The sequence below is a fragment of the Zophobas morio genome, unplaced genomic scaffold (assembly GCF_036711695.1).
Source record: "Zophobas morio isolate AGI-343-1 ecotype UQ-CSIRO unplaced genomic scaffold, CSIRO_AGI_Zmor_V1 ptg000016l, whole genome shotgun sequence".
Taxonomy (NCBI): Eukaryota; Metazoa; Arthropoda; class Insecta; order Coleoptera; family Tenebrionidae; genus Zophobas; species Zophobas morio.
In genome coordinates this window covers 6,481,623-6,498,269 of record NW_026972121.1, presented here as the reverse complement: position 1 = coordinate 6,498,269, position 16,647 = coordinate 6,481,623, and the positions used below count along the sequence as shown (strand labels likewise).

The window sequence follows — 16,647 nt, the reverse complement described above, 5'->3', positions numbered from 1 at the left end:
CTTCGAGCTACGTAACTGGAAGAAACATCGTGCATTGATAAACACTTTACCTCCGTTAACTGCTAGTTACCCTTATCTGACAGTTACTTAACAGACACTTTTAACTGAGCATTGATAAACCGGCCCTTAGACAGATATCTCTAAATCCACCAGGTAAAGTAACTTTAGACAGGCAACCAACAATACACGAACACATTGAAACGTTCGTTGGAAAGGTAACTTAAACGCCCACACTTGCTTTGCCCGGTAAAATGGCACAACTTTATTTAACCAACCTGACGAAAATACAAAAATAGTAGCTTCAGTGGTGTCAGCAAACAATGTTAAACAACACAAACTAAAATTCATTCATCAATGAACTACGCAACGAAAACAACTTATTACCCTTAACGAAACTAAGCTATCAGGATTATTCTATACTGGCTAATACTGATCAGTGACATTTATTAAAATCCTTCATCTTTTCTAACTCTTCTAAGTCCTCCTTCTCGATATCCGCGTCTCCGTAGCCCCAAACGTGACTCCCGTCGCCGCTCTTCTGGGCCCTTCTGCTGATCATCGAGCTAGAAGCAAATTTTAAGTCATACGCCCAGCCGATTTTTGCGAACAGATCTATAAAGGCGGTGGATGGGTTGTAGATGTTGCCCAGTTCACCAGCGCGGTAATCCCAAGGGAAGACGTGATGGTAGTTGTGCCAACCTTCACCTAGAGCTGCCATAGACACGGCTAAGTTCTCTACTGGACTAATATATCTGGAAATATGGTGTTAGATGGGTCAGGATGGGTCACTCTACCAACCTATCGTAAGGTTTTTGGCCCCACATGTGCGCAACACTGTTGACGAAGAAGGCGATGTTCAAGGTGATACAAAATCTGGCGTTGAAGTTCACCCAAAAGGAATTCCAAACAGTCTCGTTCCAATAGTAGACGGGAATGTACACTGGCAGGAAAATGACGAAGATGAGGAAAAGGAGAGGGTATAACCTGAAAGATAGTTTGTGAATTAAGTTAACTTAAGTGATAATTAAGCCTACTTTTTCTGCCACATGACGATAGGATCAGCTTCTAAGTCACTCATGTCAACGGCTTTTCTCTTCTCGACGACGTTTGGATGAGGGGTTAGGACCAACCAGCCCACATGCGAAAAAAGAAAGCCTCTTTTAGCATTGTGAGGGTCTGCGTCCGTTTCGCTATATTTGTGGTGGACCCTGTGGTCCAAGGCCCATATGTAAACATGTCTCTGGAAATATAAATGTGTTATGGATTTGTCCAAAATAGAATAGGTATAGGAAAAATACTTGATATATGTACACTAAAACCTAGAAGAGGAAGATACTGTTACTCTTATCTTATCTACAAAGTTATTAGTATCACGGTCTATAAATTTAAAAACTGAACCACCAATTTTTCGACGTTCGCTAATCCCACGCAGCGATCATAATCTGACGAGTATCATTTTTAATTACACACTTAACGCTAGTACCAGTACTTCACATTCATAGCATATCCGGCAATTACAATACTTATAAAAATAAAAATAAAAAAAAACGATAAAGCAAATCCATTACACAACGAATTGCCTTAAACATACAGCTGTCCAAAAACGGAATCTAATGAACACCTGCCTTTAGCATGACTCAACAAAAACACTTTCACAACTCAGTACGATAACCACAGAAAAAATATAGCAATCAAATCCGACTTTTGAATTATCCAACAGTAAAATTAATTCTACAAAGTAATCAGTCGGTATTGTTACCGAAGCTTTCGTGCTTTGCTTGATTCCTCGAAACGTGTAAGGTGAAATAAATTATTTGTGCATTGTAAAAAATGAAAATCGATTACGTCGTGTTTTTAGGTCACAATGTACTCAGTCCGTTATTTAGGTCTTAATAATTGCTGGCCTTGTTGGAACGTGATGACGAGGGTGGTGCCAGTGCAAAAAGTTTTAATTGAAATCAGAACTCTTAATGCGTTTCGAGCACTCGAGCTATCCTATCATCTCGAGAACGAAAAAAAGTTGCTTAAAAAATTTATTGTTATAACGTACAATTAGTTGTAGAACGCCATGTGAAATTGTAATGATGTTTAAACAACACAGTCGAGGCAAATATTACGAAATCGATAGTGCGTTTATTCGGGAAATTGGGGCATGAAGGGTAATTTTTCAATTACATAACAAACGGTTTTTACTGGCCGCTACAAGCTGAATTATCGACGAAAATGTGATAAGTTGGTGCGGTTGTCGCGACTTTTAATTATCACAAGGCTTTGACATTTCGAAGTTCATTATCACTTATTAGTCGTTTAGTTATAAAACTATGCATCTTTTAGATACCAAAATACAAAAATCCAGTTTCAAATTATGGACTTGTCCTAGAATTATAATTAAGCGAAGGTAGTACTACGAGTATTTTCTTGTAGTAATTTTTTTCACTCTACTCTAAAACAGCTTCCTTGTTTACAGCCAGTCAATCAACGTTTCGGCAATTAAAAGTGCCAAGTTTTAAACCACACGGAGCATTTCGATGCAATGTAACGATTTTCTCATTTACAAAATTTAGAAGAGCAAATGCTATTGAAATTTTCTCTTGCACTTGTGATTTATGAATCCGAGTTGAATTTTTACCTTGGACATTCAGATTTTTGGAAAAAAAAAATCAAAATTGGGTAACAACAAATCTTTCGCATTTTGAGTGTTTTTTTTATTAATTTAGTGCCATTAAAACATTTGTTTACGAATAAGCCGTCAGCTATTTTGTTTTTATTTTAATAATCTCCCTGTGAAGGTAAATTCCTCCGAAAAATCAACTCTAAAATGCGAGCGCCGCGAGCAAGTTCAGGATGTTTCAGTTCCACAGACATCACAAAAATTTTAAACTGACATTTTTAAATAACATTTCTTAATAATTTAGCTTCTCATGGACACCAATGAATAATTTTTAAAATTTTCATAGAAATGTACAGGAAAATGTCTCAGGGAACATGTTTGGGTTCTATACTAAACATAAATCTCTAGACAAAAAAGCACACCCTCAGATGAATCCTCTTAGGATTCACCTTTTTTAGACAATAAAACATTCTGTTTTTCAAACCTCTCGATGGCCCCTGAAAAAAATTACTTCTATAAGAATTTCAGTCCCTTACTGTCTTAAGAAAAAATATATAAATAAATAAAAATTTCGAAGAACTCCGGTGTCTTGTTCCAGAAGAAGTTAGAAAAAATCTTCTTAAAGCAAAAAATATCAGGGTTGGCTGATGTATTTTAGAAAAAAATCAAAACTATCGGGAGCTTTGTTAAAATAATATATGTATATACAGGGTGATGAAAAAATGATGGTACGTTGTTAAGAAAGCTCTGAAGAATTCGAAAAAAAATGGTTTAAAAACCCTGAACAAAATTTTTGTAAATATTAACTTGAAGAATGTAAATTTAGTTGACAGTCTAAAATTCCAATAACAATAGTCAAAAATGACATCTGTCAACAGTAAAAAATCACCCCTTATATAAATTTCGAGCCTCTGGTATGCTTTTTTGAAAAACAAAGAATCTTGGGGACACCTGGTGTCTTTTTTTGGAAAACAAATCTCAACCTCAAGTGTTTTTTTTTTTTTTAGAAAAAAATTTAAAAATCTGGGGGACCCAATGTTTTATTTTAGACAAAATTGTGTCGGGGGTTCCTGGTGTCTTGTTTAAAACAAAGTATAAAGAATTTCCGGAGGTCCTGATCCTACAAAAAAATCAAAAAACCCGAGGACTTCGGGTGTCTCGTTTAGAAAAAGATTTAAAGAATCTCCCTGATGTTTTCTTTTGGAAAAAACAAGACTATGAAATCCTTGGTGTTTTTTCAAGAATTTTGGGGTCCTATGTTTTTAGAAAAAAATTGAAAAATCTAGGGAGCCCTTTTTTGGAAAATAGAATCTGGAGAACCTTTGGAGTCTTTTGGAGAAAAAAGTTAAAAGCCCCTTTGTGTCTTTTTAGAAAAAAAAAACAACAAATAAATCAAAAATCTCGGAGGGGTTTTATTTTAGAAAATAAATCAAAAATCTCGGAACTCCTGTTTTATTTTCGAAAAAAATTTGAATAACGTCAGGGGTTCCTGATGTCTTATTTAAAACAAAGTGTAAAGAATCTCGGGGATCTCGTTTCTTTGAAAAAAAAAAAAAAACAAAAAACAAAAAACTCGTGGACTACTGCTGTCTCATTTAAGAAAAATTTTCGAAGAATCTCGTGACCTTCTTGATGTTTCTTTTAGTAGTAGTTTTAAAGAATCTGCTGGTGTTTTCTTTTGAAAAAAATAGAATTTCGGAAATCCTTGGTGCTTTTTAAGAATCTTGGGGGTCCTTGTATTCTTTAGAAAAAAAAAGAGTTTAGTATAAGAGTCTAGTCTAATATATTATTTAAACTCTGAATGTTTTTTCATTATTATTAAAATTAAGTCTAGGGAACCTTTGGAGTGTCATGGAGAAAAAAGTTAAGAATATCGCCCCCTTGTGCTTTTTTAGAAAAAAAAACTCGGGGGATCCCAGTGTCTTATTCTGGAAAAAAAAATTAAAGAATCTCGAGAGGTCCGGGTCTATCTGGAGTCTCGCTTTTCGAAAAACTTTCAAAAAATCTCGTGGCCTTCTTGATGTTTCTTTTAAGTATAAGTTTGAAAGAATCTGCTGACGTTTTCTTTTGGAAAAAAAATAGAATTTTTTAAGAATCTTGGGGGTCGTTATATTTTTTAGAAAAAAAAAAGAATCGGGGAACCCTTGGAGTTTTTTGGAGAAAAAAAATCTGGGAGGGCCATGGTGTCCTATTTAAAACAAAATAAAAAGAATCTCGGGTGGCACTAGTCTTAAAAAAAAAAAAAACAATCAAAAAACTCCTGCTGTATGACTTACGAAGTTTTAAAAATCTGCCTGGTGTTTTGTACTGACTAAAAATAAGAATTTTGGGAGTCCTTGGTATATTTTAAGAATCTTGGGAGCCCTTGTATTTTTCAGAAAAAAATTCAAAAATCTAGGGAGCTTTTTTCTACAAAAAAAGAATCTGGGGAACCCTTGGAGTGTTTTGGAGAAAAAAGTTAAGGATATCGGTCCCTTGTGCCTTTTTAGAAAAAAAAATTAATAAAAATTTGGAAAAGCCGTTGTGTCTCGTTTCAGAAAAAGTTAAAAAAAAATGTCTTCTTAAAAAAGGATATCAGCGGTCACTGATATATTTTAGAAAAAAATTCAAAAATATCTTGAAATAATATATGCATATACATATACACGATGATCAAAAAGTGATGTATTTATTAATTCCATAGTACGTTGTTACGCAGGCTCTGAAGAATTCCAAAAAAAGTGGTTAAAAAAAATCCTGAACAAAGTTTTTGAAAATATTAAACTTCAAAGCTGAAGAATTAACTTCTTAATTCAGATATGTTTCAATGTGAATTTAGTTGACAGTCTAAAATTTCAAAAACAATAGTCAAAAATGACATCTGTCAACAGTAAAAAATGACGTGACCTCTAGTGTCCATTTTTGAAAAAAAAAATAGAATCTTGGGCCTCTGATGTCTTTTCTAGAAACAATTACAAAAATCTTGAGAACCCCTATGTTTCATTTCAGACAAAAATTTAAGGAGTATCGGGGGTTCCTGCTGTCTTGTTTAAAACAAGGTATAAAAAATCTCCGGAGGCCCTGGTCTTAACGAAAAAAAAAAAAAAAACTCCAGGACTCCTGCTGTCTCGTTTAAGAAAATGTTTTAAAGAATCTACCTGGTATTTTGTTTTGGAAAAAAACAAGAACGTCCGAAGTCCTTTTTTTTAAAGAATCTTGGAGCCTCTCATATTTAAAAAAAAAATCAAAAATCTAGGTAGCACTTAAAAAAAGAATCCGGGGAACCCTTGGAGGAGTCACTGATGTACTTTGGAAAAAAATAAAAAATATCGGGAGCCGCTGCCTTTTTAAAATAATATACATATAGATATACAGGGTGATGAAAAGATTATGTATTTATTAGCTCCACGGTACATTGTTAAGAAGGTTCCGAAGAATTCGAAAAAAAAATTGTTAAAAAAATCCCTCAACAAAATTTTTGAAAATACCAAACTTCAAAGCTGAAGAATTACTTCTTAATTCAGATATGTTTTAATGTGAATTTAGTTGACAGTTTAAAATTACAATAACAATAGTCAAAAATGACATCTCTCAACAGTCAAAAATGATTCAATGAATTATTATTAAATTATTAATAACTAATTATTTAACTGTCCATTAAAACAAATCACAATTACGAAGTTGATTTGTCAAGTTTATTCATTTCAAAAGTTTGGTGCAGGCATTTTTTTAACCATTTTTTTTCGAGTTCTTCATCGAGCTTATAAGTCATTTTTCACCACCCCTTATATAAATCTTGAGAGCCCCTAGTATGCTTTTTTGAAAAAAAAAAGGATTTTGAGAGCTCTGGTGACCCTCCTTTTTTGGAAAAAACAAAATTAAGAATCTCGGGCCTCTCTGGTATTTTCTAGAAAAAAAAAAATCTCGGGGACCCCTATGTTTCATTTTAGACAAAAATTGTGTCGAGGGCTCCTGGTGTCTTGTTTATTCGGCTGGAATGTCAAAACTATAAAAAAAATCCAAAATTTCCAACATTTCAATTGTTTTTTAGATTTCACGCTCAATCGACAGAAGAACATAATTAGCCCCGCCCACCCACCCTGTCTCTCTCTCCGTGATTGATTTTATCAGAACGGAATGAAAGATCTTATACTGAACAGAAATAAAATTAGTCGTTAAGGGGGGGAGGCTAGTACTTGCCAACATAAGATTGATTTTGGCAAATAACATACATTCCAATAAAATACAGGGCGGGTGGGCGGGGCTAGTATTTGTTAAGAAAAGACTGATTTTGGCAAATCATATACCTTCCAAGACAAGGGAGGGCGGGCGGGTGGGGCTAGTACTTGCTAAGATAAGACTGATTTTGGCAAATGATGTACCTTCCAAGAAAATAGAGTGCGGGTGGGCGGGGCTAGTATTTGACAAGATAAGACTGATTTTGGCAAATGATATACCTTCCAAGAAAATAGAGTGCGCGTGGGTGGGGCTAGTATTTGATAAGATAAGACTGTGTTTGGCATTTCTGACATTTTCGGCAAATTTTTAACTATTTCCGAAAATTAGTTGAAAACATTTTCTTGTAGATTGCAATATCCAGAAGTCAGTTTCGGCTTCGTTTCTTCCGAAATTCGTACCGTTTTTCCAAAATCGTTGATTGAAATATAGCTGTTTTTACAGTTTCGTCAAAATAGCTCGATATAAAAATTTTGTAGCACTGTTTTTACTGTTTTCAGATTCTATTATTAGTTTCCACTCCCACTCGACAGAAGATCATAATTAGCCCCACCCGCCCACGCACCCTGTCTGCTTTTCAGTGATTGATTGTATCAGATCTGAATAAAGATTCACAAAAAATTTCGAGATGTAAATCTCAACGTGCTAATTCGTAAAATATAAGAGTTTTATTGTTTCAGAGCAAGACTTCGGTCTAAAATTTTTTTTTTTTAATAATCCTGAAAATTGCCATTCTCCAAAGATTGTACTGAAAAATTGAGATTTTGAAAAAAATGGCTTAAAAGTTCTGGGATATCGGGATATCCAGCCCAACGTGCTGATTTGAAAAATATAGCGTTTTTATGCTTCCATACCAAAATTTTTCAAATGTTCTGCTGGAATGTCAAAACTTTAAAAGAATTCAAAATTTCCAACATTTCAATTGTTTTTTAATTTCCACTCTCACTAGACAGAGGAACATAATTAGCACCGCCCACCCACCCTGTTTCCCTCTCAGTGATTGATTTTATCAGAATGGAATGAATGATCTTATACTGAACATAAATAAAGTTAGTCGTTAGAATGAGAAAAGGGGGGTCGGCGGGGTTAGTCTTATCTTAGCAAGTACTAGCCCCACCCACCCGCCCTCTGTTTTCTTGGAAAGTATTTGATTTGCCAAAACAAGTCTTTTCTAGAAACAATTAAAGTTAAGTTGTGCCTTTTTGGAAGAAAAAATCTCGGGGGGTCCCAGTGTTATTATAGAAAAAAATTAAAGAATCTCGGAAGCCCGTGATGTCTTGTTTAAAACAAAGTATAAAGAATCTGGAGGGGTCCGGGTCTAAAAAATATTCAAGAACTTCTGAAGTCGCGCTTTTAGAAAAATTTTCAAAAAATCTCGTGGCCTTCTTGATGTTTCTTTTAAGTATAAGTTTGAAAGAATCTGCTGGTGTTTTCTTTTGGAAAAAAATAGAATTTCAGGAGTCCTTGATGTTTTTTTAAGAATCTTGGGGGTCGTTATATTCTTTAGAAAAAAAAGGATCGGGGAACCCTTGGAGTTTTTTGGAGAAAAAAATTAAGAATATCGCCCCCTTGTGTCTTTTTAGAAAAAAAATCTCGGAGGGCCATGGTGTCTCATTTAAAACAAAATATAAAGAATCTCGGGTGGCACTGGTCTTAAAAAAAATCAAAAAACTCTCGGAGTCCTGCTGTCTGATTTAAGAAGTTTTAAAGAATCTCCCTGGTGTTTTGTTCTGAATAAAAATAAGAATTTTGGGAGTCCTTGGTATATTTTAAGAATCTTGGGTGCCCTTGTATTTTTCAGAAAAAAATTCAAAATTCTAGGGAGCTTTAAAAAAAAAAAAAGAATCTGGGGAACACTTGGAATGTTTTGGAGAAAAAGTTAAGGATATCTCTCCCTTGTGCCTTTTTAGAAAAAGCCGTTATGTCTCGTTTTAAAAAAAGTTAAAACAAATGTCTTCTTAAAAAAAGAATATCATGGGTGCCCGATATATTTTAGAAAAAAATGCAAAAATATCTTGAAATAATATATGCATATACATATACACGATGATCAAAAAGTGATGTATTTATTAATTCCATGGTACGTTGTTACGCAGGCTCTGAAAAATTCCAAAAAAAGTGGTTAACAAAAACCTGAACAAAATTTTTGAAAATATTAAACTTCAAAGCTGAAGAATTAACTTCTTAATTCAGTTATGTTTCAATGTGCAATTAGTTGACAGTCGAAAATTTCAATAACAATAGTCAAAAATGACATCTATCAACAGTAAAAAATGACGTGACCTCTGGTGTCCATTTTTGAAAAAAAAGTTAGAATCTAGGGCCTATGATGTCTCTTCTAGAAACAATTAGAAAAATCTCGAGAACCCCTGTGTTTCATTTCAGACAAAAATTTAAAGAGTGTCGGGGGTTCCTGGTGTCTTGTTTAAAAAAAGGTATAAAAAATCTCCGGAGGCCCTGGTCTTAAAAAAAAATATTAAAAAAACTCCAGGACTCCTGCTGTCTCGTTTAAGAAAATGTTTTAAAGAATCTACTTGATATTTTGTTTAAAAAAAAAATAAGAATTTCCGAAGTCCTTTTTTTTAAATCTTGGAGCCCCTCATATTAAAAAAAAATCAAAAATCAAGGTAGCCCTAAAAAAAGAATTCGGGGAAACCCTTGGAAGAGTCACTGATATACTTTAGAAAAAAATCAAAAATATCGGAGGCCGCTGCCTTCTTATAACAATATACATATAGATATACAGGGTGATGAAACGATTATGTATTTATTAGCTCCACGGTACATTGTTAAGAGAGCTCTGAAGAATTCTAAAAAAAATTTGTTAAAAAGATCCCTCAACAAAATTTTTGAAAATACTAAACTTCAAAGCTGAAGAATTAACTTCTTAATTCAGATTTGTTTCAATGTGAATTTAGTTGACAGTTTAAAATTACAATAACAATAGTCAAAAATGACTGAATGAATTATTATTAAATTATTAATAACTAATTATTTAACTGTCCATTAGACAGTATTAAAACAAATCAGAATTACGAAGTTGATTTGTCAAGTTTATTCATTTCAAAAGTTTGGTGCAGGCATTTTTTTTAACCATTTTTTCGAGTTCTTCATCGAGCTTATAAGTCACTTTTCACCACAACTTATATAAATCTTGAGAGCCCCTAGTATGCCTTTTTGAAAAAAAAAAGGATTTTGAGACCCCTGGTGACCCTTTTTTGGAAAAAACAAAAAATTAAGAATCTCGGTCCTCTCTGGTCTTTTCTAGAAAAAAAATTAAAAATCTCGGGGACCCTATGTTTCACTTCAGACAAAAATTGTGTCGAGGGTTCCTGGTGTCTTGTTTAGAAAAAGATTTAAAGAATCTCCCTGATGTTTTCTTTTGGCAAAAAAAAACAAGAATTTAGGGAATCCTTGGTGTTTTTTTAAGAATTTTGGGAGCCTTATATTTTTTTAGAAAAAAATTCAAAAATCTAGGGAGCCAGTTTTTTTTGGAAAATAGAACCTGAGGAACCTCGGAGTCTTTTGGAGAAAAAAGTTAAGAGCTCCGTTGTGTCTTTTTAGGAAAAAAAACAAACAAATAAAAAAACTCGGAGGGGTCTTATTTTAGAAAAAAAATCAAAAATCTCGGGACCCCTGTTTTATTTTAGAAAAAAATTTGAATAACGTCAGTGGTTATAAACAAAATCTCGAGGGCTTCTGGTGTCTGGTTTTAGAAAAACATTTAAAGAATTTCGAGGACCTCCTGCTGTTTTTTTAGAAAAAGTGTCAAAGAATCTCGAGGTTCTTAATGCCACACCTGACGTCGTAACAGCCCTTGATGTCCTATTTAAAAAAATATGTAAATAAAATCTTAGGGACCTCTGGTGTCTTTTTTGTAGAAAAAAATAAAAAAACCTCACAAGCATTCTTAATACTCTTTATATTATATATGTTATTATAATACTTTGAATTTGTTTTGGCTGATAACACTGTCATAATTTTTGTGTAATGTAATTTCCACCGTTAAAACTAAAAGTCAGTCCTGAAAAATATAAAAATATAGCCCTAGAATCATGCAGATGTTAGTTAAAGTTAGACAGTCGACTCGACGATATGGAGCATTGAGAACAAAAACACTGGTTCTCCTCCAGATGGCAGCAATTGTGTTTCGACCTACTTAACAAAGTCCCCCGTCATATTGTTAGATAATCGTATTGTTTTCTTAATGCAAAATTTTATAGTCCATAATACGCGATAAAATTGTATCGATTTTTGTCAACACGTTCATTATGTTGCTGAGCGATAGGAATCATCCGACAGTTCTTAGAAACAGACTTAATTTTTTTACAATCCGTGCCCATTGTTGACTGTCTTGAATAAATAAATAAGCGACTAGGATTAAGAGACCCATCTCTTATCTACCTTATCGCTTCTAAGTAGTCTCTAAATTCGTCACGTTTCGCTTGTTTAACGTCTCCGAGTCATGGTAAATATTTGTACATGAAGTAATTTTACTCCAACGGGCAATTTTTCCAAAACCAAAATCGTCAACGTGTATAGCAGAACCAATTTCATGCCATTCGATAACCCATGACGTAACCTGATCGTCGTGGCCTACTTACTCACAACCGAAACCCATTTGTTGGCATATTTCATGGAATTGGATGCGTGAATATAACTCCAGAACGACCTAATTAGCGCCTTTTGCGTCGGCGTTGTGCATAAATTGATTGATTAAGTCGAAAAAGTGTAAACAATACCGTTTATTTCCCATTCCAATTCTTACACTTTATTGGACAGACGATTATTGATCTGAATTCAACGAACACATATGTACACACATTATTAGATTTAACGACAAAACAGCCCTGGACGACGTTTTATTAATGAAATTAACACAGCATGGGAGTTTCCTAGTGTGGCCTAATTCCTCAAACGAAATTGAACATTCCGGGTTTATGGAATTAATCAAAATCGGGCAAGTGTTACGAGGAGATAAAATAACAAAGGAAGCTGGAATTGGACTAATTTGAATAAGTGTAAACACGACACAAAGTTGTAATTGTTTTCAATTAAGGCGACGAATTGGTTTCAATTGGTATTCATTGACGTTATTGATGAAAATTGAAAGTTTAAGGTTTTGTAGTGATGATGCCAACTTTCCGGGTATTCGTGGCGGTTTCCTCGTTGGGATAAACACCGGGTGATAAGAGTAGTCTGATAACCACTTTATCACTCCACTGTCAACACTGACAATTCTGGAAAACAGTGTAATTTAAAACGACACGTATTTTCATTGATCTTAAGGATTAGTGTTAAAAATTCCAGGTTCAATAGAGATCATTGAGCTTCGTGTTTCACGTGCGAAAACGTGAACAACCGTCACGCTAAACACCAATTCTTGATTCCAGACACCATTAATTTTTTGTCTAAAGTCCTTAATCAAATTCGGCGATCAGCGAATTTTGCTACTTCTATGAACAAAGAGTCAAGTATATTAAAAATAGTGTGCTGTGGTTATAATTGAAGAGAAATTACTTTGTATTGCGACACTTCCCAGTGAATGTGAACATCCTCCAGTCGTTAGAGTGCCATTCAAAAACCCAACGACCGCAGAAATGTCAATGCTCACATTTATCTTTGTGTTTCTAGTTTTACGTTTTCTGTCTGCTAGAGAAATGTTTTAAGGGTGTTGGGCCGCGAGTCTACGTCATCGTTACAAGCGTGCCCGAAGTTGACCTTGATCCGAGCAACAGATGACTTTATAAAGTTTAATTAAATAAAATTGACGTAATATCCATGAGTCACGATTATATAAATCATGAATATTGTTTCTACGGTTACGCACAAATGCACTTTTTTCAGAAATACAAACGTTATAAATTTCGTTGAAAAACCTTGCGTTCCAACTCGAATGGGTGTTTCTGCCCATTATGTAAATGTTAATGGATGCTTAAGAAGTTTGTCAAACTGCGCACTCGTCTGAAAAATGCATTCGGTGACGATGATTCATTAACACAAAAATGAAGTCACATGTATGTTTAACATTTGATGTCACACGTTTTAAACACTATTGTGGGAAAGTGAGCAGCAATTGCATTACGACATTTCGAATATAATTTGTGCTGCATCCTTGATTTTAAACATATTTTTGACTCACCTGGCCTGTAATGGTAAACAGAAAGACTAGAATTAATCTAAGTGGCCATTTGGCTTTGTAGGCTCTGTGTGACCATAATCTGTGAGCACCTGCGGTGATACCAAACCCTGAGGCGTATATCGTTAGGAATGCTGAAACGAAAATGCTCGAAAGTGCACCACTGACTATTAGTTTTCTTACCAAAAAGCGTTGTGTAAAATTTTGCTGACACAAGGCACAAGTACAGGCCATATAAGCACCCTATATGTATAAATAGTTGTACAGCGAAATCCGGCCACCGGATTTTTGGACGAAAGGAGTCTTCTTGCGAAGTTTCCTGCGTTGTTTCAGTTTTACTAAAGTTGCTGTAACGTCTTGATGGCTCGTCGGCGTTACTAAGGCCTTCTTTGGAACGGTCATTACTGTCTTCCGTCATAACTGAAACCAATTAAAAAGGTCGCTTAACTTCAAATAACTATTTTTTGCCACTTTATTGACTATTACTGAACAATAGCATCAAATCATATCGTCGCATTATAATTGACTTTTTAATCGCACAGATAAGGAAAGTAAATAACTACCGAAACATGATCGACTAAATTAGTAAAAGGAAAATTATCGCTAAATCCTTCGAATTAGGAAAATTGTTACCAACGAACGATATTCATTAGGCAAAGTACAGTTTAGTAAAAAGAATGAATATCAGAAAACGTTTTGAGCGACACCCGACACCTAAACTGAGGGTTTATCGATCACTTGCAGATAATTGTGTTTACTTTTTCTACACTAAAATGTTTTCCCTAGTTTCACGCAAGCCTTTCCCAAAATTTGATTGCTGCCACAATTTGCAACGGAAAAAATTGTATGAAAGTTTCACTTCATATGCGGGAAATTTGCACGAGTGCTGTAAGTAGGGCAATTACGCACTAGGGGCACAAAGTTAATATCGCGAAGACTGAACTGAAAATCATTTATGGTACTCGTACACTTACAAACCTGTGACGTTACAGTGAAACAGAAACTAAACGAAAAGATGTTTTCTACAAATGGCAATAACCGGATTACAACGCCGACGGTCCAGACTTTTCTATTGCTCTGACTTCCGCATATTGAATAGAACACAACATTTTATTTTGATTTTCGATGTGTAATTCACATTTGCTTAACTATAACTTGTCGAGTTCTAGGGGAAGCTCAGCATCCCCTAGCCCCCCCTAGCTACGGCCTTGTCTAGCGGGTGTGAAATATCGAGAAAATATGGAAGTACCAAATTGCCCGATGGACTCTGTCCGTCCTTAGATTATCTTCGATAAGAAAAACAACTTGAAAGTGTTTATGTTTCTACATCGGAACAATGAGTTTCCCCTCAAAACAGAGGATAAGCTACAATCGACAAAATATTCAAGACTCCTTCTTAATTTGATCAATAAAAAATATGACTGTGATGATGAATCACAAGTACTTAAAAACTCATCATATTTTGCACATTTAAATAGGATTTTTCGGCAAAACTTTGAGATGATATCATCAATTTCCTGGGCTTGATAAACAGATACGTTTTGATTAAAAATTTACAATGCTTGCAATTACTTCCAAACGTCTGCAAGATTTCAAAGTATTGAGTTTTGCAATTCGTGATTTAATCAATAAAATAAATTGACTCATTATCGGTCATTAATTTTTTTGAGACACTCTTTCTTGTTGTCGAAATAAGTCCACACATACTAAGAAAAAAAGGCAAAATGTAGCCCCGCCCACCCACCCTGTCTCAATTGTGATGGTTTTTTTATTCGTCGTGAGCCAAGAAGGCGGAACTTAACGGCAAAATTCGTATTTCCATACGAGAAATTAAAAACACGTTGTAAGTATCGTGTTGTTCAAAGAATACTATATACCTATATTAAGCAAAAAAATAAAGTCAAAGATTAGGCCCCACCCATACCCACCCCGATCTCAATTCTCAGTTGTGATGAAGTTTTCATCCGTTGTCAGACCGAGGGGCGGGGTTAATTGCAAGATCCATCTTTGTCTACAACAATTTATCATTTTAAACATATTTCAAGTTTCTTGTTCTGAAAAGGCGACTAATTTCAAAAATCATATTTCCTTACAAAAATTTTAAACGTGTTTTATGTTTCTAACAATAAAAAAATAATCACAATTGAGATGGGGTGTGTGGGTGGAGTCTATATTTTGCCTTTTCTTCTTAATATACATAGTATTCTTTGAACACGATACTCCAAAAAATATGTTTAATTTCTTGTAAGGAAATACTTAAGTATTTTGCAGTTAAGCTCCGCCCCTTTGGTTCACGGCGAATAAAAAAAATCATCACAATTGAGACAGGGCGGATGGGCGGGCTGACATTTTGTTATTTTGTTTTAATATGTGTAGACTTCTTTTCACAGCATAAAACTTAAACCATGTTTAGAATGCAAAATTTGTATAAGGAAATAACGATTTTGCAATTAGGCTCCACCCCATAATTGCAAAATCCATATTTCCTAGCAAAAACCATTTTAACCATGTTTAAGTTTCTTGTTATGAAACGATGGTTATGTATATCAAGAAAAAAAAGGGCAAAATATAAGCCCCGCCCACCCGCCCTATCTCAATTCTGATGATTTTTTTATTCGTCGTAAGCCGAAAGGCGGAGCTAAATTGTAAAATCCTTATTTTTCTACGAGAAATTACCATGTGAAATATGTTCTTAAGTAATCGTGCTGTGCAAATAAAGCTTATAATTGTATTAAATAACAGAGAAAACCAAAAGAGAAGCCCCACCTATCCTTCTCGATCTCAATCGTAATGAATTTTTCATTCGTTGTCAGACCGAGGGGCGGGGCTTAATTGCAAGATCCATCTTTGCATACAACAATTTACCATTTCAAACATATTTTAAGTTTCTTGTTCTGAAAAGACGGCTGACTACGTATATTAAGAAAAAAGGCAAAATATAAGCCCCACTCACCCGCCCTTTCTCAATTGTGATGATTCTTTTTTTATCGTCGTGAGCCAAAGGAGCGAAATTTAAATGCAAAATTCTTATTATTTCTCTACAAGATATTACCATGTTAGATTTTTTTTTAATGTCGTATTATTCAAAGAATACTATGTATATTAAAAACAAGAAGTTTTCATTTGTCGGCAGACCTAGGGGCAAAGCCTAATTTAAAAATCCATATTTCCTTACAAAAATTGTAAACGTGTTTTAAGTTTCTAACAATAAAAAAATAATCTCAATTGAGATGGGGTGTGTGGGTGGAGTTTATATTTTGCCTTTTTTTCTTAATATACATAGTATTCTTTGAACAATACGATACTCCAAAAAATATGTTTCATTTCTTGTGAGGAAACACTTAAGTATTTTGCAGTTAAACTCCGCCCCTTTGGTTCACGGCGAATAAAAAAATCATCACAATCGAGACCGGGCGGGTGGGCGGGCTGACATTTTGTCTTTTTGTTTTAATATGTGTAGACTTCTTTTCACAACACAAAACTTAAAAAATGACTAGAATGCAAAATTTGTATAAGGAAATATCCGTATTTCCTTACAAAAACCGTTTTAACCATGTTTTAAGTTTCTTGTTATGAAAAGATGGCTATATATATTTAGAAAAAAAAAAGCAAAATATAAGCCCCACCCACCCACCCTATCTCAATTGTGATGATTTTTTTTATTCATCGTAAGCCGAGGGGC

General features: G+C 34.3%; 2 protein-coding genes across 5 annotated transcripts in view; one reads left to right on the top strand and one right to left on the bottom strand.

The window, feature by feature from the left end:
• LOC135129687 (uncharacterized) overlaps window positions 1-16,647 on the top strand; it is a 284,314-nt gene that overhangs the window by 110,068 nt on the left and 157,599 nt on the right. The gene's annotated exons all lie outside the window — the stretch shown is intronic.
• The window catches only part of LOC135129681 (acyl-CoA Delta-9 desaturase-like), a 51,614-nt gene continuing 35,200 nt past the window's right edge, over window positions 234-16,647 (bottom strand). For all 4 annotated transcript variants that reach the window (XM_064056922.1, XM_064056920.1, XM_064056921.1 and 1 more), the window contains exons 2-6: window positions 13,149-13,385; window positions 12,969-13,099; window positions 1,035-1,240; window positions 799-984; window positions 234-752 (exon numbers count right to left, since the gene is read on the bottom strand). In XM_064056922.1, the coding sequence (XP_063912992.1) occupies window positions 434-752; window positions 799-984; window positions 1,035-1,240; window positions 12,969-13,099; window positions 13,149-13,383 (1,077 nt within the window). In that variant the 5' untranslated portion in view covers window positions 13,384-13,385 and the 3' untranslated portion in view covers window positions 234-433. The remainder of the gene's footprint in view (window positions 753-798; window positions 985-1,034; window positions 1,241-12,968; window positions 13,100-13,148; window positions 13,386-16,647) is intronic.